This window comes from Macaca mulatta, chromosome 1 (genome assembly GCF_049350105.2).
Source record: "Macaca mulatta isolate MMU2019108-1 chromosome 1, T2T-MMU8v2.0, whole genome shotgun sequence".
NCBI classification, from domain to species: domain Eukaryota; kingdom Metazoa; phylum Chordata; class Mammalia; order Primates; family Cercopithecidae; genus Macaca; species Macaca mulatta.
Genome location: NC_133406.1, coordinates 166,202,516 through 166,227,916, shown reverse-complemented (window position 1 = coordinate 166,227,916; position 25,401 = coordinate 166,202,516). Strand labels below are relative to the sequence as shown.

The following is a 25,401-nucleotide window of genomic DNA, read 5'->3' as shown; positions in this document are numbered from 1 at the left end:
ACCGTACACAATGTGTATTCTGCTGATCATTAGTCAATAATATTCAAGTATGAACAAGAAACTATTGTTGTGAGAATGTATAAAATCCTATACACCTGCTTATATTTGGACCCATCAGAAATTTCGGATTTTCCAATAAAAATTCCTTATTTTATATGACAACTATTAGCATCTCTAATGCTATCCCCCCGAGTGAATAAATTATGAAATAAGCATGTAAAATAATAGTTTTGGCTCATATTTGCTCAATAAATTGTGTTTAATGGATAAATAGATGACTAAAAATTAACTATTTCAAACCATGAAGCACTCAGAAACAAAGCTTGAGGCAAGAGACTAAAGATTTAGTTTCCTATTGACACTGACTTGCTGTATGACCTTTAAAAATTTCTTAATTCCTGGTTCTCCATTTTTTTATCTTTAAAATGTTAGGGTTTGATATGTAATGTCCATAGTCCTTCCCTAGTTCTGTAGGTCTATGATTCACACAATTGAGGAAATATAACTTAAGAGGCAATTTGTTCATAGAAACAGAAGAGGTGACAGGACATAAGTCCCTTGAGCTCTTAAATTCCATCTTTCTGTTTTCTCTTCTAAAAGCCTTTTGAAAAATTTTCAAAATGTGTATTATTTAACCAACTGAAGAATAGACAGTACATTAGCAAAGTCCACAATGAAAATGAACACATTTGAAGGAAATTATTTCAATCTGTTGAACAGAAAAGAGAGAGTAGGAGATAGGTTTTTAGGAGAGGAAATTTGAAATATCAGCAAGTTTGTTGTGAAGGGTAGCAAAATATGCTCCCCCAAAATATGCTACTTTGGCATATTGATTATTTTGAACTACAGAAAATTGAAAAGAAACAGATATAGGAACTCTTTGCTCTCCTTCTATTTGCCTAAAAGAGGGACATAAATTTATGAAGGATTCCTTCCTGTCTTCTCTACCAGAAAGGACAGAAGTTAATCACAAGAGATAACTCTAAACACTTATCAGCCCAGAGAAGTCACCAGAGGAATCTATATAACAAACTTTGCTAAAACTAACTTCTATTTTCCGTTAGTTTCCTCCATATACTTACCTTCCCCCAATTTGTTGCCAGTAGAAGTTCAAAGTTATTTTTCTTTGTCTTATTACTGCTCTACAAAGTTATTGTAAATTTTTGCTAAGATTATAGGAGATCCCAAGTTCTAACTGCTACTTTGAGTTACTCATCACTAAGCAGTCCCATTTATGTGCAATACACATGTTAATAAACTCCCGTTTGTTTTTCTCTTATTTATCTGCCTTTTTATCAGTCTAATTTATATGGCCTAAGCCAATAAACCTAAAATGGGTAGAAAAAATATTTTTTTGTCCCCTACAAATACCAATCTATGGCTTTCCATGATGACAATTGGCCAACAGTTCCTGGTAGAGTTTTTCATTTGTTCATTCACTTCTTTAACAAATATTTATTGTATGATTACTATTTGCATGACCACATGCTAGAGTGAGATTATAAAGATGAATCCGACATATACTTTGTCCTTAAAGAAATTTCTCTTTAGTAAGGATGTTAAGGCACGTATATAAATAGAAAAATGTTCTAAATTATATGAGTGAAAGTTATGTGAGATTTTTGAGGAGGTAATATTTAATTTCAGCCAGGCAGATGGCAAGGAAGGGAGGGAAATTGAGGAAATCTGGGAGGAGATGGCATTTTAGCTGGAGATTAAGCATGCATATATTAGGCAGAAGGACATTTCTGGCTGAAGAAATAATGTGAACAAAGTCTCAAAGGAGCAGGAAGCTGGATGCAGTTTGACTCTACAATTGGGTTTAGGAAAGAGACGAATGAGAAATACATTTAAAAGGAACACTGTAAGATTGAAGGAACCTTGAATGTCATACTAAGGAGATTTAGTCTTTATCTTTCATAAAAAAAAACAAACAAAAATAAGACACTGGAGGTTTTGGATAAGGTGGATGGAAGAAAATTGTGTTTTAGCGTGGCAACTCCTGAAGAAGATTTGTGCATGGTGGTTGTAAACTGAATCTTAATAGGCAGATAACTCAACTGAAGTTCTTAACCGTAATCATTTTCTTGTCCAGGCTGCTGATGTGCTGTTGCAACATGGAGCTAATGTCAATATTCAAGATGCAGTTTTTTTCACTCCATTGCACATTGCAGCCTACTATGGGCATGAACAGGTAAGTCTGACAGTAGAATTTCCAAAGGTTAGGTGTTGCTTAAGTGTAGGCTTTTGTTGAATTGTCCTGTCTTCAAAGAGTTTATATTTAAAATATCTTTGAATTATTTTTGCCATATTCTCATCAGTCCATCCTTGAGGAACTTGTAGATCCATATAAGCATTACGGTTGTCATGCTATTCATTTTTGCTGATGAGCTTAGTACACAAAGAGGAAGAACAGTACATTGGTAAGTGTGTGACCACAGGAATCAGTCAGCCTAAATTTGAAAAATCCCTAGTGTTTTGACCAGGTATAGGTTATGTAATCCCTCTGATCTTCATTTATTCACCTACGAAATGGGGAAAGATATTAATAGTAACCTCATAGGGCTGCTGTTCGGATGCAATATAAATTGTTTGGCAAATGCTCAGTAAATGTAGCTGTGATGATGCTAATGGCAATAACAGTAAAACAACTCGTAAAGGCTCTATAAAAACAATTACTAATGTGCTTTATAATTTACTTTAAATATGTGATTCTATAACAGGTCCATATGTATAAAATGTTATATTCTGTAATAAAAAATAATATATATAGAAAGCTTTAAAGTTTTTAACATACTTTTGTTCAATATATGACTTTATTTAACCTTCACAACTTTATGAAATTATTGAGTTGCCACCTGATTGAGCTTATACCATGGGATAGGCACTATAATAGAACCTTTATCTTTTTTTCTAATTTTTCCACAACCCTGAAATTGGCTGTTATTTGCCCATTCCTTTTTTTTTCCTCGAAACAGAATCTCGCTGTGTCGCCCAGGCTAGAGTGCAGTGGCGCGATCTCGGCTCACTGCAAGCTCCGCATTCTGGGTTCACGCCATTCTCCTGCCTCCGCCTCCCGAGTAGCTGGGACTACAGCTGCCCGCCACCACGCCCAGCTAATTTTTTGTATTTTTAGTAGAAACGGGGTTTCACCATGTTAGCCAGGGTGGTCTCCATCTCCTGACCTCGTGATCCACCTGCCTCGGCTTCCCAAAATGCTGGGATTACAGGTGTGAGCCACCGCGCCTGGCCTATTTGCCCATTCTTATCAATGGTATGCATGAAGCTGTCAGGTGAGGTAGCATGCCAGAGCCATGCAGCTATTAATAATAAATAGAAGAGCTGGAATATGTACTCAGTTCTGTCTGATCCCAAAGCCTATATTTGTTTTGCTGTACCAAAGTACCTCTTCTTATTCTTCTTCAACCAGTGAGAAAAATTATCAAGTCCAGACAATTTTCCTAAATGGAGAAGCCAGAATTCAAGGCAACATGTTCTAACTCCAAAGTCTGCTGATTTTCAACCTTAACATATCAAAAGACAAAAATTGTATGTTTCTTTAAAACACTGTCCTTTGGCAGTGAGAATACTCAAGGAACTGAAAATAACCAGAGAGAGAGAGAGAGAGAAACAAATGTAACTGGATAACCAAATATAACTGTTCATTGAATACTCCATTTTCACTCTTCTACAATTTGTTTTTCTAGACTCCTTCAATTTTAGGATAGAATTATACCTTTTTACCTTCCTGGAGGTCATGCCACAGCACCACCTGAGGGTTCCAAGTTGAAGATGAAACTTACTTGTGTCCCTGTGCTCAATAGTCATTGTGGCTTTATTCCTCTGCTAGCTGGCATATGCCTGGACACTCTAAGACCGGTGAAGCGTGACCTATAGGTAGGAAGATTGCTTATTTCATTGATGTGCTGCTCAGAGTGCACTGGAGTGCAATGAAGAGCTGGGCACCGAAAATACTTTTAGAAGTACAGGCCCAAGGCCGGGCGCGGTGGCTCAAGCCTGTAATCCCAGCACTTTGGGAGGCCAAGACGGGCAGATCATGAGGTCAGGAGATCGAGACCATCCTGGCTAACACGGTGAAACCCCATCTCTACTAAAAAAATACAAAAAAAAACACTAGCCGGGCGAGGTGGCGGGCGCCTGTAGTCCCAGCTACTCGGGAGGCTGAGGCAGGAGAATGGCGTAAACCCGGGAGGCGGAGCTTGCAGTGAGCTGAGATCCGGCCACTGCACCCCAGCCTGGGCGACAGAGCGAGACTCCCTCTCAAAAAAAAAAAAAAAAAAAAAAAAAAAAAAAAAGAAGTACAGGACCAAAAGCACAAGTAATGGAAAAATCCCATCATTTCCTAACCTCAGGCACAGACAGGATATATACAATGCATGTTATTTGTAGAGTCATCCTCTTTGACGATTAACCTCATCACCCAGCAGAAACATAAACAGCCTGTATGCATGTTGGGTGGAGAACTAAATTTGTTTACTTTCCCTGAAAATATAGTCACAGTCTTATAAAATTATGCTAAAATGTGGATGGCCCTTTTATGATAAGGGACTCACTTTCTGTGTGTGAAGGCAGCACATAAGTAATTTATGGAGGCTATTGTCATTTGCTAAAATATGCTGACAAGGAGAATGGTACATTCAATATATAAATGTACCTAATGTGCCATGTTCCTTGTCATTTGTTTATTTACTTATTTTTTAAGTGGAAGAGTAGATGTTTTGTACCAAGAGTGATATTTCCTAGGTATGTAATAATAGTCCTTAATAGACAATCGATTTCAGAGATAGTTTAAATCTGTCTATTATAAAGTCACATAATCAGAATATATGGAGTCTGTTTAAGCGGAAATGTCTGCTTAGGCATGCAAGGTTGTTGAAACTAAACTTCTGCTGTTCTGATTTCACCTGAATTAAGTCTTGATCTGTCCATTAGCCAACAAAGAGATAAAATGCACATGCTCCAAGTTGGGGCTACCACTTTTACTAACAGTTATTGAATGCCAGGCACTTTTCTGAGTGCTTTTCATGCTCTGACTTATTTAATCCTCACAACAACTCCAAGAGGTGGAAATATTGTTATTCCAACTTTAGCAACGAAGAAACTGAAGTATCAAAATGATAAACAATTTGTTCAACGCAATATAACTGATAAATAGAAGCCTGATTTCCAAACCCTTGCTCTTGTCCATTACACTCAATAGGAACTCAGTTCCCCACATTGTACCCAGCTAATATTTTACCTAGAATTTCTATCAAATGTCTACCATATTCTTGAGAGATTTATACTCAAGACATGTTTATTTGCTGACTCATGGGAAGTAAAAATAGTTTTAGAGCTTGAATTCACTTTTGTGCTGACACTTCAGTGATCAAGACAATTGAGAGGGGTCAATTGCTATTTGAACCCTAACTGCTATTTTAAGGACTCAGGCGCATCTTAACTTAACCTCTTAGTATCACTGAGATGACTTTTGAAATTCTCAGGAGAGGCAATGTCAAGTTTACATAAATTATTTGGAAAGTTCTTAATTATATATGCAAGTGACTCAAAGGAATTCCTAAATTACCTAAAACAATCCCAGGAAGACCCCTACCTGCTTCATCACTTTATCCTTCTCTGACCCTATGGATGTAGAGTCTCAGTGAATTGGAAAAGATGTCAGGGCTACTGTTCCTGTCTCCAGTTCACTCACATATCCAGAAAAAGGCCCAAAACTCCAGTAGCAAGATGGCCAGTAATGGTATATGACTGAAGCTGCCATGAAAATCAAGAATCAAGTCAACTACCAGTGACTCTGGCCAGAAGGAGACTTTGGAAGAGATCATTCAGAGAAGATTCTGCATGACTCTAGAGAGGGTTATTTATGTACAGTGAAGACCTACATTATGAAATTGACAAGAGAGTTGATACTAAAGAGAGCAAATGACAAAAGCAGGTTTTCAAGGTCAAAAAATATGGAAAGGATTTTTAAAAAATGTTTTCAAAGTTCCCTAGCATCTCATCTAGCCCCACATTAACTCTGAAACAGAAATGGTAAACAACATTTTCTCAGTTCACCAACAAAAATAAAAAATAACATTTACAGAACAAATAGTGTATGACAGTCATTGTGCTATGCACTTTAAACAAATTCCTAATCTAATCCTCATGACAACCCATGAGTTAAGTCTTATTATTATTCCCATTGCACATATGAAAAAACTTGGGTATAAATAAATTAACTAATTTTTCTCAAGAACACACAGCTGATATAAATCAGATTCTAGATTCGAATCTAGGAATGTCTCAAACTGCACCTTAATTCTTAATCAGTATATGATATTACCCCTCAAGTTAACATAAGGTCAGTAGCAGGCACTATTTATTGGCTGCTTAGGCAAAACTATCATTTCAACTATTACCACTTTGGGCCATATATTTTTTTTCTTTCTTGCAGACTCTTTATTTTACTGTTCAACCTCTCTCCTAGAGTCTGTGCTTAGAGATGCTCCTATCCCCATCCACTGTGTGTTAGATCTTGTTTAGTTGAAGCCACTCACGGTAAATCTTTCCCCTTGTCCAGGGATTGCTTTAGAAAATTGCAAATGAACTAGTCTGGACTGAAGAGATATGGGAAGAGGGTTTCTGGAGAGTTTTTAAGAAGGAATTTCTAGATTTAAAAAAAATAGCCGCTTGTTCCAAAAGGTAGAGGTCATCTCCTGCTGTACTCTGTGGACCTCAGTTTGTAGTGACTGGAGATGCTGCAGCTCTCTTGCTACCATGGGGTGATCCATCCTACTTGCTGAGCATGGCAGAACAGAATGATGGAAAGAACTTGAGTTATTAAGCTGTTGTATTAATCAACCCTAGAATTATTCCAGTTTTGGACTTCCTGCTAGGTGATATAACAATAAATTTATTGTGGTTTACGCCAGTTGGGTTTTTGTATACTGCCAAAAGTTTTGCATTATTGTTTGAATTTTGATACTAATTTCAAATGAATAAATCCTTTAGGTAACTCGCCTTCTTTTGAAATTTGGTGCTGATGTAAATGTAAGTGGTGAAGTTGGAGATAGACCCCTCCACCTAGCATCCGCAAAAGGATTCTTGAATATTGCAAAACTCTTGATGGAAGAAGGCAGCAAAGCAGATGGTAAGATTATATGTTTAAAAGACCTTTGCTATCATTTGCTTTATGCATACTTTTTACTTGTAATTCTCTTACTAGAGAAAAATCTTGAAGTTGACTAATCCTGTAGTCATGTACTTATTTACTCCACAAGTCATAATTTATCTTTAATATATTTATTAGGCCTACATGCGAATCCTTCTTTACATGTTTTAGCTCAATTCTTAATATATTAGGTGCTCCAGTGAAACTAAAGTGTTCTCGTAGATAAATTAGTTGTCTTTGCTGTTGTTCACTGATCTTTTATAAATTGAGATATTATTTACTTCTAGAAAATTCTCAAATCTTAAGTATATAACCTGATGAATATTTATGTATGTATACATCCATTGAAAACCACCCAGGTCAAGATTTAGAATATTTCATCACTCTGAAATTTTCCCTTATGCACTCATCTTAGGGAAATAGACTTTACCACCAAAGGTAATTAATATTCTGACTTTTATTGCTATATATAGTTTTGTCTGTTCTTGAAGTTTGTATAAATTTATGACTGGCTTCTTTTGCCCAACAAGATGATTTGGACGTACATCCATGTTGTTGTATGGATCATAGTTTGTTCTTTTATATTGTTGAAGATTACATGAATATACCATAATTGGTATATCCATTCTTCTCCTAGTAGACATTTTAATATTTCTAGTGTTCTTTTGTTATGAATACAATTGCCAGTAACATTCTTGTTCAAGTCTTTTTGTGGACATATATGTTCATCTCTCTTATATATATATATATATGCACATATATATGAGAGAATTGATAATTCGAAAGGTAATAATGCATATGTTTAATATTTTAGGAAATTTCTAGACAGTTTTCCAAAATGTTTGTACTGTTTTAAAATCTTACAACAATATATGAGAATTTCAGTTGCTTCCCACAGCATCCCCAATATTTGATATTATATTACTACACTTTTTAATGGAGTTTGAGTGTGATCCATTTGGGGAAAAAAAGTTTTAGAATACATAGAAGGACTTCAGAATCAGCTGATGGAATAGAATTTCCTTTCATTTTTATTTTCTTAATTATAAAATAAATTTTGGAAAGTTGATTATAACTAGTGAAAAATTTCTTTTTTTCACTTTTCCTCACAAACTTTATTTTTTGACAAAAATTCACTCAGAGTTGCATCTTGCCATTAAATTCTCTCAGGCATATCCAACATTCTTCCATTGACCCCCAAGAGACCCAATTAAAAGCCCAGCTGTAAGAACTGCTGGCCTTTGCAGCAGGAACAATACACATTTCCAAAAGGACACGGTTGTCAAATCTCTAGAACTGCCAGTTCCTTGGTCCAAAATTCAGATTGATATTTAGTTAATAAAGCTAACCAATGTTTTTTATCTACCCATAAGGAATACACAAAGTCTCCTAGAGACAACTGTGGCAAGAGACTAGGGTAATTTCCAGTTTCTAAGTTGTAAACAGGGGCCACTTTATTTCGTAAAATTTAAGAAACATAGCTTGCATTGTTTTCTATACGCCAGTATGCAGTAACTCAGGCAGCTACTTTAGAGCATTATTATAAACAACCTATGTTGTTAGGATGTAAGGAATGCTGTTCCTTGGACCTTGTTTAAGCAGTCTCTTTCATTTTGTTAGTTTAGAATAGGCACAGGTACACCTGTGTGAACCACTGAACACATAATCGTGTTTTTGAAACTGCTTCACTTTTCCAAGAGGTCAGGAACTGCATCACTTTTTCCTTTTATTATTGATGCCAACCTTAGCTTTTTATTCCTCTGTACAACTCCAGAGCTCAGTAGTGTCAAAATGAATGTCATTTATGATCAGCATGTCTCTAGGATCAAAAGACTCCTCTGCAAAAGGCATTGAAATGTGTAATACTACAGCCACATCCCCCTTACATGCCAGCATCATATGATACAATTTTTAACATTTTCTTTGTGGTGCATGCAAGTATTACATGCCTCCTACTCAACTATTTTATAAAATCAAGAGACAGCATGACTCAGATTTTTAAGTATTTTTATTTCTTTCTAGTACATGCTTGATATTTAAGTTCCATTTGCACTTCAACCAATCGCAAAAAAAATAAACCAGAAGATCTGCTATGCCAATGGACACTGTGCAGGACTTATTATCAGTGAGTTCACTTATTCTAAAATGTAGCTAAGCCTCCAAATGATTTATTTTAGATCTGGACCCTGCCTGTGGTAAATGGACATAGCAGAAAGATTAAGTAAATAGCCCCAAAAGAGTACAATTTGAAATCCAGTCTTTACAGTATGTTTCCATGGTAACAGAATGTCACAAATGAAAATAAATTCAGGTTGCAAAATTACTCAAAATGTAATTCTGAAAGCACTTTCTTTAGTTCAGCATGTTTGGAAGGCTGACCTATTCAGTTAGGTATGTTTTAAATCTCTGTTCTGCTTCTTTGTATCTCTTAGGGTAACGAAAAAGAAGTATAATGCCCCCTAAATGAGATTGAAAAGGTTAAAATATTGATGGACTGCATAAGAAAAAAAATAGTGATACAGTCTTCAAAATATACCATTTTGATAATGTTAAAAATTGAAAATTTTAAATTTAGAATTAATAATTTTGTCATCTTAATCATAAATGCTATATTTCTTTTAAATAACACAATCCTTGCAACTGGATGGAGCTGGATATTACAGAAAGCCACAAAAAATTTCTAGAACATGCCCAGCCATAGGAAGTGTTTCACTTTTTGAAATATAGCTTCTTGGATGTATTACACAGATCTGTTACTGAAAGCTTATTAAAGACAGACCTGGGAGTAATTTTAAAGATCTTGTAGGACCTGCTGATATTGCTTGGTTAATCTGGAAAATTTTATTTTATTTTTAGAGTCAATAAGCAGAAGTAAAGAAGAAACAGCATCCATTCACCCAGTATTCAATATTTCTTTCAAAAGACATCACTATATACCCACTCTCTTCTAAACAGAGCACCAGGCACTAGATATTTTCCCAATAATGATTTACATGTATTTTTTGTTTTAAATTCTCCTTTATATGTTTCTCAATAAGATGCTAAGTTAGAGCACATAGAATGTTATCCATGCATTCAATTTTTCTAAGATATAATAATATATTTTCTTTTTTGTCTTTGCAAATTGGTCCAAGACAAAACTAAATACATCACAGTGACTGAAGCAAAAACAGATGTGTATACACATAAATTCTATGTCTGATTCCATATTTGTCCTGGCTTGTTCCTTCAGTTGGTATTTACATCTTCTTTGAAGGGAATAATGTTTCAGCCACTGCGGATAATTCACCAAGTAAATAACCTAATTTGAAGTTTACTGATTCAATTGGAGAGGAATACTGGGTGGGGCCAAGGATGGCCAAAGGCAAATTATAAATTCATAGAAGATTGCACTGCATTCTGCTTTGCATTTTTCCTCCTGAACCTTAAGAATTCTTATGTCACGCTCCAGATGCCCTGGACTCCTGACTGTTCTCAAATACTGACTTGTGGCATTGACTTTCCCTGGCTTAGAACAGAATGTGAACAAAGGAAAAGCTTTTTTAAAAGGGAGATAATCAAAAAAACCAAGAACATTCTTCTGAATGAAAGATGTATTTTTTCAGCTACTCATTAATAAAAAAAAGATTCAAAGGTTTGTTTTTAATAACAGCCTTGGGAGGAGAAGCTCAATGACTTTGTTAAAGATTTCCCTTTGGCTTAAAATCTTGTAGGAAAATAAAATGAGGATGATTGTCTATAAATACAGCAGCTACAAGGCCTAATTAAGACCCTGTCTAGATTGACAAAGTAATCAAACAATAAAACAAATGGCTTTAGAGCAGTTGATTCCATTATTTTAGTTTTAAAAATTATTAAAGCCAGATTAGGAATTGAGCAGTTTGATGTTCAGTTGTTATTACTTCAGGACTGTAATTATTGACTGTTTAACTAGACTGTAAGTTGTTTGAGAGTATAGACTCTGCATTTATCTGTTATTAGCTTTGGACATAGCAAATTTCTAAGAGGGACATTAGTAAAAAGGTTAAGTAACTTTTATTAAATGTCTAGTATATGACAGGCTTCATGCTTGATAGAGGCTTTCCAATCATGATCCTCTTTATTCTTTTCGGCATCCCTGGAACAATGATCTTATTATATTGATTGTTACTGATAAGACATCCATACCTCCAACACTAGCTTAATGGCTAATACATAGTGATCATTTGATTCTTGTTGAGGAATGAGAGTGTATCTGTCAAGTTTTTTTTCTTTCAAGTATTAGAAACTAACTCTTGCTAATTTAGTCATAAAATGAGTAGATTAAAGGATATCATGTAGCACATAGAATCTTCTTCAGAACAGAGTAGAAAGCCATGTTTGAAATTCTCACAGTGAGGAACAACATCCAAAATCATGCCCAAATGTGGTCCTGTGAAGATGCACTGCCACCCTTGCTAGGCACACATAAATTCTTGTGCTTCTGATGCCAACAATGAAGGGCATTGAATCTGTGGCTGGAATTGCTACCATGGGAAATTGGATGGAGCTACTGCCACGTTGCCAAGATAGATTAGGCCTTGCTTTTTATGTCATCAGCTCTGAAGTCAGTCTCATATGATGTGTTGATTGGAGGAGTCTACAGATAGGTGTCCAGACCAGGGAACTGTTGAGAGTAAAAGTGTCATTAAGAATTATTCCAGGATAACAAGTCTAAACCAGGACATATGGTCACCCTCTGCTAATTCTGTTCCCTAGCTGCAAAGAGATCATGGAAAGCACATTTTCTGCTTCTATGATAGAATGTGGTCTTGGCTTCTCATTAGTACTCACAGTATACGGAATTACCCAAACATCAGAAGAGGTTATAAGGCTGGGTGTTCCAAAGAGAAGGACAAATGTGCACTACTGAATTAAGAATTGAATTTTAAATAACCTGTCTAAAGTAAAACAATTAATGAGGTCTGCCTAAGTCTAAAGCACTTTTCCTTTCATGATACCATGCTTTGCATAGTGTACTATGGTAATTTTCAGCTAAGGATATACATCAGAGCTGTTTACAATAGTATTGTAAACATACAGGTTGTGGGGTCCCACTCTAACCTACTGAACCCAAATCTCTGGGAATGGTGCTCTGGCCAGGATCTGTAATTCTTAACATCATTCAGAGAAAAAAAAAAATCAATTTGAAAGGTGATCCTTGTGGAAACAAGTCCACGTGTACCTTTTGGATGCTATTAGTTTCCCAAACTGTTCCATTGTTTGAGATAGATTTGATTTAATGTGTTCCATATAATTTATGGAAGCTAGAAGGAAACCTGTTTAATGTGGTAGTAGGCAATAGAATAAAATTATAATTTTAAAAATTGGTCGCCCTTAACTTCCTTTATTATTATCATTAACTGGCATTTCCAGGAATCACTCAAGTACTTAGAAATGTCTGTGGTACTATACATATGAAGGTTGAGAAACAAAGAATTCCAGATAACATATCCTTTTCTTTCTTGCTGATAACAGTGAATGCTCAAGATAATGAAGACCATGTCCCGCTCCATTTCTGTTCTCGATTTGGACACCATGATATAGTTAAGTATCTGCTGCAAAGTGATTTGGAAGTTCAACCTCATGCTGTTAATATCTATGGAGATACCCCCTTGCACCTGTGAGTATTATGTAGCGTTCCATAGGTCCTCCAGGTATACTGCATGTACTTGCTTACAATATTAACAAGATATTTTCTTCAAATCTAGGGCATGCTACAATGGCAAATTTGAAGTTGCCAAGGAAATCATCCAAATATCAGGAACAGAAAGTCTGACTAAGGAAAACATCTTCAGTGAAACTGCTTTTCATAGGTAAAAGAATATTTAAGTGCAATAGCGACTAAACTTAGCCGACACTCTAAAGCACCTGAAGTTGTGTGCATAAAGCAAGAACAAATAGTGGCAGATGTTGCAATCAGAGAGCAATAGCAGAGGTAGGGCAGAGGACAAAGAGCCCGAGCTAGATGCAGGGAAGAAAAGGTGGAGGCAGATGCTGCAGTCAGTACAACAGATGGGGCCGAAGCCAGATGCTGCGTTCCTGGCAGCAGCCACAAAGACAGGGACTGATGTTGCCAAGGCAACAAGCGTATCAACATCTGTAAGCATATTGCTTCTATTCCTCTTCACTCCATGGAAAGCTGCCAAAAAGGGATGCTCCCATAATCCTCCTCCAACAAGAATCTCATTACTAGAATTCATCAGCATTAAATGTGACACTTTTTTCCTTTCCACTTAAACCTTACGTGAAAATGTGTCTACCTATCTAAAACATCCATCTGTCAGCCTGTAAAAGCCTAGTCAGGGTGGCCACTCAAATACCTAAGAAAGCATTAGCTCTTCTCTGGGAATTCATGAGAGCCCTTTACGGTGTGCTCTAGAAAATCACACTGAAGGAACAGCTGGGATTAGAAAAGTTGCAACCAAAAATAAAAGGAGAGAAAAAGAAAAGAAAGAAAAGGTTGCTAATAAGTCAGAGCGATAGTTCCCTAAAATGCCCAAAAGGAAGGTGGATGTTTTATAAAATCTAAGGCCTTCATTTTTAATGAGTAACTGTTTTGCTATAACAGTAAAAGCATAGTTTGTAGTAATTTGTATTTAGTAGGTCTTGAAAATTAGTTCGTTTGCCTACACATTACATATTTTTTATTAGTTTGTAACCTCTAAAAATGTATTTGAGACTAATTTGTTGTTCACATAAAGTTTTTGCATTGCATTGATGAATAATAAAAATGAGGAGACTCTCTTTTTTTCTTACCAAACTAAAATTAAGCTTGTGCTTCTGCATCAGACATCAACCTGTCAAATTTCACATACATTTCCAGATTTTTCTTGTCAGCCAAAGACTCAGTCAAAAAAACGGTGAAGTAAAACCACCGTTTATGGAATAGTGACCATATGCCAGATGATTTGCATCCATTATCTCGTCTAATCCTCACAACGTTTTATGAAGTTGGATTTATTATCTCTCTTTTACAGAAGAGAAAATTGAGGATCAGAAAAGCTATGTAATTTGCCAAAGTTCCTTATGGATAGAAAATAATGTTGCAAATGCCTACCTAATTCTAAATCCTGTGCTTTTTACATTTCTTCATGTTCTAGTACCAAAATATTTTGTCTGTTTTCTACACACTCAGTAACAGAACAGATGCAAGAACTCCTTAGATCATACCTTCAGTCAAACGGTTCAGTGGAATCTGTCCCTGCAGGGGACAGTTGGCAGAACTGATATGTACTGGTTGCTGGTATTCTCTTTCCCATTAGGTCATGCCTGTTACAGCTGACACCTCAGGCTAGTTTTCAAATAATTTTGCTACTTCATGCACTAAAATTGAAACCAACTGTAATCAGAGGGTGACTGTCACCTCTAAAAGATTGTCTATATGAGAAGATTTGTGAAGTGAGTTGAAAGTATATACCCAATTGTTTTATTTTGTGTAAGCCTGTGGCTACTCAGAGTTAACAGATTAATGTTTTTGTTGTATTCATTTTAAGCAAATATTTATAAAAGAATCTCCTTTTACATGAGGAATTCACTCTGAATACGAATTTTTCTATGTACAATCATAGTATTTTGCACAGAGTAAGCACTCAGCACATTTCTCTTGTGGTTTTCATATGTATACACACACATATATATAAATATATATGTGTATATAGATGTACACATATACACATATATGTGCATGTATATATGTGCATGTATGTATGTATATATATACACTCATATGTATACATATATATGTGCATATATTCAGAACTCATTTTCTGTAAGTAGTTTCTTTGAAAAAGAGCAATGAATCAATATTAAATGTGTACTGTTATGGGTCGTATTTATAATGCAAATAGTTAATGACATGATATATTGCACTGAGATGGTAGTTTTTTAATTCACTCAATAATTCAAGAAAGAGTTATTAAACACCTACCTTGTATTGCTGCTACTAGGGACATTAAGATGACAGGATTCTTTCCATCCTTAAAATAGCCCTATTGTAAGGTATCAAGGAAAACAGAGGTGTATCCAGTACCATATCACAGTGTGATAAGCACTGTAAGATTGAAATTACAAAGAAGCAGAGGGGTCAGCAATGAATTCTGCCTTTGGTTCATTAGGATACTTCATATTCAGTTTAATCAGATGAAGAATGAATGGTATTTCATGAAAGAAAAATGACTTAGGCAATGCCATCCCCGGAGGAGGAAATGCTAAGACCCAGTGAACTCCCTCTTTTTTCTAGAACCAAGTCCCTATGCCCTTCCTTTGGCCATTATTTAGTTGAGGCTTTGCCCAATGCTAGTTCCTTCCAGTCACTTATTACATACCTCATCTCTCTTCATGATTTGAATATACAGTACTGTTAGTTAACAAGTGATAGCAAAAGCAGAGGTATGAGGGAAACTACAGGAAAAGAACATTTATGAGAGAATTACTAATCAAAAAGTTAAATCCAGTAGTCATTACTAGGCATGTTAATTTCATACAAAATCTTTTTCTCAATGCATCTTAGGTTTCCCAGTAAACAGTAGAAATCAGGATTTCAGCTAAGTATTTCAACAAATCTATTTGCAAAATTTATCTTAAAAAATCTTATTTCCTTGCATCTTGAAATTTATTACTTTTTCCACAAATACTTTCTCACAACTGGAAAAAGCTGATAATGAAATGTCCTCTACAATTTGTAATGTGATTCTATAAGCATTAATTCACTTGAAATTTCAGCATCAATTTGGCAACTTGAGAAAGTATTGTCTATCATTGTTTTATAGATGGTAAAACTAAAACTCACAGAGGTCAAAGAACTTGTCCAGGACCTCTGGTTTGTGTGTGGCAGAATTCTGGATTTTGAGTCCACAACTAATGCTCCTTCAGTAAAATGAAAGCTTTGAGATCTTACTCTCTGGTCAAGGAAGTGTTTGAAGAGACAGTAGATGGTTTTACCGGGAATAATTTCAGATTGTGGCCTGGATTTGACTAAAACTCTCAGAACCCTCCTGAATTTCTAATTTGATTGTCCTGCAGAATAATTCCTAGGTCCTGCAGCTAAAAATGCACGGATCTCTTATATCTTATGTCCTTTTATGAAAAATAACTAATATCCCTGAAAACATTTGATTAAAAAACACTGGAAATTTTATACAGCTCTTTTCTGAAAGATCCAGATGTGAGAATCTTTAGAATTTTTCTCACCGTATATCCACGTTTTTATTTAGCCTTTGTAGATGGTGCTTGTTTATTTTTCATCATCTCCTCCCTTCTCTGTTTCTTTGGCTCTCTTATATACATGTGTGCGTCTAGAATGCCTGACTTAATCAGGGCTACATTTTTTTGTTAGGACTGCCATAAAGAAATACCACAGACTGGGTGGCTTAAGCAACAGAAATTTATCATCTCACAGTTCTGGAGGATAGAAGTCCAAGATCAAGATGTCAACAGGTTTGGCTTCTCCTGAGGCCTCTTCCCTTGGCTTGCAGATGGCTGCCTTCTTGCTGTGTCTTCCCATGGCTGCCTCTCTGTCTATGTCACCTGTGTCTTCATCCCAGATTCTTCTTATAAGGATGTCAGTCATATTGAATTGGGGCCCACCCTAATGACCCCATTTTAAGTTAAGTACCTCTTTAAAGACACAATCCCTAAATACAGTCTCATTGTCAGGTCATGAGGGTTATACCTTCAACATATGATTTTTTGAGGTGTAGGGGAGAGGGCACAATTTAGTCCATAACAAGGGCCTTCTATCTTTCTTGTTTTATGTTTTTTCAGTGCTTGTACCTATGGCAAGAGAATTGACCTAGTCAAATTTCTTCTTGATCAGAACGTCATAAACATCAACCACCAAGGAAGGGATGGGCACACTGGTAAGACTGTGATGAAAACATCACTAGTTCTAGATGCTTGTCAATGATTAAGAATAACGGTATGCAAAGGGATGTGGGGGCATTGGGAGTGCTCAACTCCAGTGGGAAAGGATATTTTATCAACTGGCATCATTTATAATTGATAATGACTGATAATAATGAAAAGCAGACTGACTTGGTCAATTTTATTATTGTGTTAAATTATTTGCAGTCAATGCATCCTCTTATGACCTGCACTAGGGACAGACTGATCACACTGCTCTGCCCTTGATTTGGTGATCAAAAAAAAAAAAAAAAAAAAAAAGCTGTGTCAGGTCTTTGTTCTTTTACTTGTGGAAAGATGCTAACACTTGTTCTTGGTAATTACGGTGGATGTAGAAATACTATAATTGTACTGAGGAAAAGACAGTCTCTATAGAAGACTGAGTACAATAGAATACCCGTTTTGCTTAAAGTAATGTCTCTTTTGGTCAACAATAAAATGAGTTCTTTATCAAAGAAATCAATCCTTACTTCATACCTTTGGAAATAATGCTATTATGTGGTGATAACTGTCTTTTGAAAATTTGGGGTGCAGTTTTTCTTTTTTCTCCTTTTGTTCTTTCAATTCTTTTCTGTTACAGGATTACACTCTGCTTGCTACCACGGTCACATTCGCCTGGTTCAGTTCTTACTGGATAATGGAGCTGATATGAATCTAGTGGCTTGTGATCCCAGCAGGTCTAGTGGTGAAAAAGATGAGCAGACATGTTTGATGTGGGCTTATGAAAAAGGTATATTTTTAATCATCGTGTCTCTATAGTGATACATTGAACTGTGTGCATAGATTATGTCAGTGCATCAATAATTACTTTGCTTGCATGACTTGAACACTCTCATTTCTTCTGTAGATTTTACTTGAGTTTCTGGGGCCTTGGATCAAAGAGTCCAATACACTGTAATCAGAGAAGGCAACTCCTAGGCTGCAGATGAGCCAAAGGCATTCTCAGTATTGGCACTTTGAAAGGGAATAGTCACATTTCTAAGTACCAGAGAAACAAAATTGTGATGGCTAATGATAGTAGAGTGGGCTCAGAGCTAATCTTTATTTCTTATATGGGGGAATTTTGATGTGGTTTCAAATTTATAAGAAAGAAGTGAGTACAATGGGGGAAAAAAGAAATATTTGTCAGATCTAACCCTGCTGACAATGCCTGTGCTAGAAAAATGTGACGGAGCCAAGTGTAAACTTATTTGAATATAAACTTATTTGCTTAAGTAGAAACTTATCTGAGCTCAAAGTGGTGAAAACTTGAGATCTGGTATGAGAACAACTGGATTTAAATCAAGCCATATTATTTGACCTTGTGCAAATTATTTAATATTTCTGAGCTCCATTTTCTTCATCTGAAAAATAAGGATTGTAACTTCTACTTCATAAGATTGTAAGGATTAAATGAGATAATATATGCAAATTGCTTAGAACAGTGGCTGACACAAAATAAATACTGATTGCTATTTTAGTGTGACAGTAGTGTAGTAGTAGTAACTCCGAAATAAAGATGATTGATAACAAATTCATCATTTCAAAGGAGAAGTAACCAAAGACATTCAGATGGTGAAAAGCATCTTTGTAATTGTTATTGAGATATATTTGCCTCATAAGCGAGTTCTCCATATACACATACACTCCTAAGGAGTTTAGATTTTTATGAAAGAATACATAGTCTTTTATGAAAGAGTATATATTGTCTTTGAAATTACAGGTTATAATTGAATACTTTTAAAAATATACCAGATTTTAAAGTCACATTTTAGTTGTTATTTTAACTTTTGATGACTGCATTGTCTTTTTACGATATTAAAAATATGTAAAGAAACATAGTTATCTTTTTAAATACTAGAATCCTAAAAGATTGTACTGAAAATAGCAATTATTAAGCTATAAGATTTCCTAGCCTACCAAGTTGATTTAAAAGGTTTTCTGACTAAAGTGGGATATGGGCCAGGCACGGTGGCTCACGCCTGTAATCCCAGCACTTTGGGAGGCCAAGGTGGGCAGATCACGAGGTCAGGAGTTCGAGACCAGCCTGGCCAACATGGTGAAACCCCATCTCTACTAAAAATACAAAACTTAGTTGGGTGCAATGGTGGATGCTTGCAATTTCAGCTACTCTGGAGGCTGAGGCAGGAGAATCATTTGAACGCTGGAGGCAGAAGTTGCAGTGAGCTGAGATCACGCCATTGCACTTCAGCCTGGCAAGAGGGCGAGATTCCGTCTCAAAAATAAATAAATAAATAAATAAATAAATAAATAAATAAATAAAGTGAGACATGAAAGTCCATCAATGAAATAAGAAATATAGTCTGATGAATGAAAATGAGGGGCTGTTGTAAGCATGCAGTAAGTGTATAGACAAGGAGAAGGAAAAATGTACAGGTCTGAAGACTGCTAGTAGAAAAACAATATGGGAGTTACTTTAATAAGGAAAAGTGAGCAGACATAGAATATTAAGTAATGAGTTAGATATAGGCCTGCTGTGTTTTGGTGGGCTTAGTTTGCTTTTTATTTGAATATTGTATAAATACAAACACATACACCTTTGCACGTATTATAACTGTATAGCTCAATGAATTTCACAGATTGAACTCACCCAGCACCCAAATGAAGAAACTGAACATAACAAATCCCCTAACAGCCCCATTGACATTCTCTTCCAATCACTCCCCTAAGGAAGTTACCGTGCCTTCTTGTGGCATAGTTGTTTTGCCACTTTCTGCACTTTATATAAATGAAATGCTATGGTATGTACTTCTTTGTGTGTGGCTTTTCTCAGCCAACAATATGTGGGATTCATTCACATTGTTGTAGGCAGTTATAGATTGTTCATTCTTATGTTGTATAGTATAATGTTTTGTGACTATATCACAACTTTTTAAATTCATTCTACTGTTCATGAGCATTTGGATAATTTTCAATTTGGTGCTATTAAGAGTATTGTGTTATGAACATTCATATACCTAGATATATGTCTTTCATTGAACATATGGTTGCATTTCTATTAGATATAAAGGTGTTGTACTTTGTATTAAAAAATATAGGTAGCTCCATATCTAAATATCAATTGGAAAATTTTAAATGTTCTGAAATCTCAGGAGGCCTTACTAAATTCTATCTCCTCAACACACTGCATTTATTCAAGTGATTCTTAGACAGTGTCTCTCAAGAAATGTGAGCTTCAGTGTAAGACTGTTTACAAAGCATTAGTCTTCCGGAAGGCAGCTCAGATATTGCTGCTGCAGCTATCTCTTCACAGGGGTTGGCTTTGTTTGTTTTTAGTTGATTGAGAGTGATAGTCGAAAACTGGCTTTACTTTTATTTTTCGTGGAATTCCACACTTTTATGAAACAATGAATCATTGTGTAAGCTTCTAAGATTTCCTATGAAATGTCAACAAAGATCCTTTAGCTTAGAGGACTTGCCCACTGGCCTCTGCAACATATGCTGTATTTGTCACCGTATTTGTTCAAACTAATGTGCCAGGCATCAGTGTTGCGTTCCATTATTACTATGAATTTTAACAAATTGAATGTTCTTGCTCAGAAGACAGATGGATGTTTTGCATATGTTCTAGGGCAAAGCAAGTCAAATGACAAAATGAAATTGTTGCTATTTTTCTCTTCCTAAAAAAATGTTGCATTGTTTTCATGTGTTCAGGGAGAATTGAAGTGGCCTTGTTAATATTGTCAGCAGTGCACCTGTCCCTGTATCCTTTGAAACAAAAAATGCTTCCCTGTCTCCTTGGAGAGGGAATTACTATATTAATTGATATGGCATACTAAGGAGTTCCCTGAGCAATTTCAAGGTAAAGTTGAGGAAGGACTAAAACTTTAGTTGATGTAAGAATAGCCCCATTGTGGTTTACCATGTACCCTATCCTATCCCGGGAGAGATAAACAAGAAGGGAGCTTCACAATCAAGGGTATCTATTTGAATAGGTGTACTTTTGGATACATTCAATTTAAATAGTCCATCCTAGTCTAATCTCTTAACAGAAAACTGTGGAGTCTTTCTCAGCAGCACCCGTCTCTGTCTGAATGGCTTTAAGCCAAAGTTTTCACCTGACTCAAGCTAAATTTTAGCTGACCTTCTTTCTACTATTCGGATATGGCACATTGAAGTGTGATTTGGAGTTCTGGAAGAGTTATATATACTCTTTTGGAATATTTTCAGAAAAGGGTTTACTCACTATGGTTCCCTGTGGAATCAGATATAAAGAATGCTTTCTATTTGCATAGCTCTTCTAACCTAAATATATCAAAATCAATCTTGAAAATAATTTTCCTGGTGACCTTCATCCTACACAGAAGCCTACTGTTTAAGTTTCAATATTTATCTGCCAGACTGCTTAGAGCTCCAATTTTACAGTATTTAGAGTGTTTCCCCTCCCCATCTCCCCCCTTCTTCGTTTCTACTATTCCATCTGAAAGTGTAGCGATCGCTGTCTCACTCACTTGGATTTGTTCTGCCCTTTCCCTGTGGTACAAAGGATCTGTATGAATCAATTTAAATTGGTCAGAAGAAATAGCCAGCAGCCTGCTTATGTTCAAATCCTCTGCCCTAATCACTAGTATGGAAAACCCATTGAAAAGACCTACACATAATCTTACATCCATTGCATTAAAGATGAAACTGCCAAATTGAAAAGATCTCAGCCAATTAGAATTGAACACATAGCTCAATAGTGTGTTTGGCAGTTAGATTTGAAAAGGCTGCCTTTGACAAAGAAAAGCACTCCTTTATATCAGGCTGTTTAGGGTCAGAAAATAACCCAAACTGAAACAGAACTAAAAACTTCTTATTCACTTCAGTACTGACACCAGTTAAAGTAATACACAGAGGCTCCTATCACAGTATCTAATTACCCAGAATACAATATTTGTATACGGCAAAGGTGCCTAATTCACAGTGACAAGAAGCTGGAGGTGGAGAATTAGTGAATAAGTGAGCAAAAACAATAAAAATCAAGGCTCCTCTACCATGATATATACTTTGTTCATTCCTTTTGACAAGTGTAGTATTGTGTGAATTATTTGTAGTAAACATACTATAGTGTATTCTCTTAAAGTAATGAAATCTTACAGTAATGAGTTTCTACAGTTTTTAGACAGTAAAAAAATAACTGAGAGATGAGGGTGGGAGAGGAGTACAAGTAAGAAGAGAGAGATACATTACATTATTTGATAAATTTTCACCAATGGATTATGAACTCCCAGGCTTTTTCTGTATTGAATTCCTGTCTATTTCAAGTTTAGTTACTTAGTTTAGTGATACTAGTTCAGTGTGCAAGAGTGGATTGGGGTAAGGAATCTATGTGTGAATTTTTGTTTTTGTATACTGGTTATTTTCTTACATGTTTAGCTGCTCTCTTTTAAAAAATAAGTAAAATAATCTCAACTGTCATTAGAATGGAAAGAACCTTCATCATTGCAGGGAGATAACTCACAAAAATGTTTTTTGAAATATAATAATGTAAGAATTCACATACTTAAAATGGATAGTAAAAGAGAACTTACGTTCATTGAGTATCTGTTACATATGCATGTATATGTATATATAATTTAATCAAAGTAACCCTTTAAATTGTTATTATCTTTGTTTTACAGATAAAGAGATTAAGACCTAGGGCTGTTGAGTCACACTTGCCCAACCCATGCAGTTGTTGAGTACAGCGTCAATACCAAATAGGGGGTCTGTCTTATTGTAGAATTCAAGCTCTTACCAACACACTGTAAAATTAGATCTAAGCCAAAACTCCATCCTTATTATTTAATGACCTTAGGCAAGTTCTTTAACCTCTTTCAGCATTTACCCTCAAATTCAAAATGAGGATATTAATAACCACTTTACAGAATTCTGATGAGGTTTAAGGATGAGATTTAAGTGCTTTGCACATAACAGAGTCTCAATAAGAATGGCAGTAACTATTATTGGTAAATGCAGAGCAGAGATTCAATCGAATCCACCTAACTCCCAAACTTCATGGTCTTTCCTAATTTATAACATGCTTTAGTGTACAGTTAGAAATTATGATATATTAGGATAATAGGCATCCACTATAAACCCTCTAATGAAGGGCTTATATTCTTGCCAAACGCCTCTGGACAATCCCTGCATATATAAAAGTGTGTGTTTTGTTATATTGGTATTTCTTATTTATGGCTCAAGTTATACCATTAATTTTAAGCCTCAGAACTGAAGCAAAATAAAGGAGATTTTGAAAATAACTAATCAAAATATTATGAAAGTAATCCAAAGACATTATTCTAATGTGCGTAGTTGCATGCAAATATATAAAACAATATTTTAAAACTATAGCACAAATTTGCAAGCCTCTTTCCTACAGCAGGGTTTTTCTCCACGGTCAAGGAGGAATGTCAGAGAATTTGTTATCATATTTTCAAACTACCACACCAACTGACTGCTTGATTTCTTTGCTTGGATATCTGAGGACCCTGCAAAACTCAACAAGTTCAAAATTGAACTTAACATTTTTTTTGTCCTCATGATTCTGTTTCTTCTACTATGTATCGTTTATTCAATCAGCCATTTAATGGTATTACCATCCACTTTGTCACTTAGGTCAGAAATCTTGAATGATGCTTGATTACCTTTTCCTCCTCAACTTCTCCTCCCAGCACACATCCTATCCATTCAATCAAAAAGTCTTCTTTATTTTGTTTAATAAGTACATTTTTAATCCATCCTTTTTTCTTTTTTTTACTATCACTATTTTAGTTCAGATCGTCATAATACTTTTTCTAATCCATTTTAATAACCTCATAACTGCCCTTTTTGTCCTCAGCATTTTAAAATTTTCGAACTGTAGACAGAGATATATTCAAGGTGCAAATAAGGCCATATTATTCCCCAGTCCAAAACCTTTCTCTGATATACTGTCACCCATAAGAAAAAGTCTCAGCTTGATATCATAACATACAGAGACTTTATCGTCTTGTGTACTTCTTGCCTCTTGAACCTCATATCCTCTTACTCCTGTTACATGGGCAACCCCAGATGCCACAACCATCATCATACTCACTAGATCACCAACATTCACTCAGTGTTCACTCTCTGTCATGCATGTTCTAAATACTTCACATATATTAACTTAGGAAATCCACATAATTAGCCCTGTGAGCCAGTGTCAATTCACTTAATAGGAATAGTATAAAACTGCTCATCATCTCTACACATATCATGTTATTTCATGTTTCCAAGACTTTTCTCATGACAGTCCAATCTGCTTTTATATCCTCTCTGTCCTCCCCATGTCACCCCATTCTTTAAATTTATGATTACCACTTGGTCTTCAAGACTTAGTTTATGGAAGTCTCCTAGTCTTATTGAAGATTTCTAGAAAGTCTTCCCTGACATTCCAGTCTAGCACACACATCCTTTCTTTATATTTTATTTTGTTATGTGCACATCTCTATCTCTGTGTTTACCACTTTAAACTGAAACACTCTCTCCTCTTACCAAATTGTAAACTTCTTGAGAGCAAGCATTTGGGCCATTAATTCATTGTCTTCCAAAAATTTGAATTCAGTGGATGACTCCTAATAGATGTTCAATACATGCTTGTTGAAATCAATAAGAAAGACAGGAGGAAAATATTTTAGACATAACATTCTTTTCCATGTTCTACTACATGGCATCTGGTGAGTTGATATTCTAAGAAATACTAACTACCACTTTTCTGTTGTCTCTGTAACTATTTCTGTAAATATCATAGGTTCCTTATTAACCGCACAATCCTAATATTCAAATAAATAGGCAAAATATTTTAAAGAATGTTCTAAAGCTCCTCTTTCCATGCATTGGAACTGCAAAATTTTATTCTGGCTGGAATGCTTTTCTCCTACCTTTTTGCTTAATCAGTTTGTCCTCATCTTTCAAGTTGAGCTTGAAAGACAGTCTCAACTCTCCTGACTCTTCCAGACTGTTGTAAGAGTCACCATTATACATGTTCACATTTTGTACCTTTTATTCCTAGAGCTTGGCTAAATAAAATTTGAGTGAAATCATATTTATATATTTTTTACACTAGATAGCATTGAATATAAGAGTAAATAATATTTCTACTTCAACCCTCTCTCTCATACCTAGTACCATTCATTTGTGCAACAAAAATGTATTGCCAACCTAACGTGTGATAGACACTGTGCTAGGAGCAGTAAAACAGATAATATTTCCCTGATATTAGAAAGTTTGCATTTCTAACTTGAAGACACAGGCTGCAAGCAAGAAAACAAATAGAAAATATGGGTTAACAATAAGTGCTATGAATAAAATAAAAAGGAAATGCA

General features: G+C 35.5%; 1 protein-coding gene across 8 annotated transcripts in view; it reads left to right on the top strand.

The window, feature by feature from the left end:
* The window catches only part of TNNI3K (TNNI3 interacting kinase), a 304,917-nt gene that overhangs the window by 97,493 nt on the left and 182,023 nt on the right, over positions 1-25,401 (top strand). For all 8 annotated transcript variants that reach the window (XR_013411799.1, XR_013412320.1, XR_013412556.1 and 5 more), the window contains 6 exon segments: positions 2,096-2,194; positions 7,015-7,153; positions 12,671-12,815; positions 12,904-13,008; positions 16,958-17,052; positions 17,676-17,825. Coding sequence is in view for 5 of the 8 variants with exons in the window: in NM_001204800.3 (NP_001191729.1) it covers positions 2,096-2,194; positions 7,015-7,153; positions 12,671-12,815; positions 12,904-13,008; positions 16,958-17,052; positions 17,676-17,825 (733 nt within the window). In the remaining 3 variants the exon portion in view is untranslated.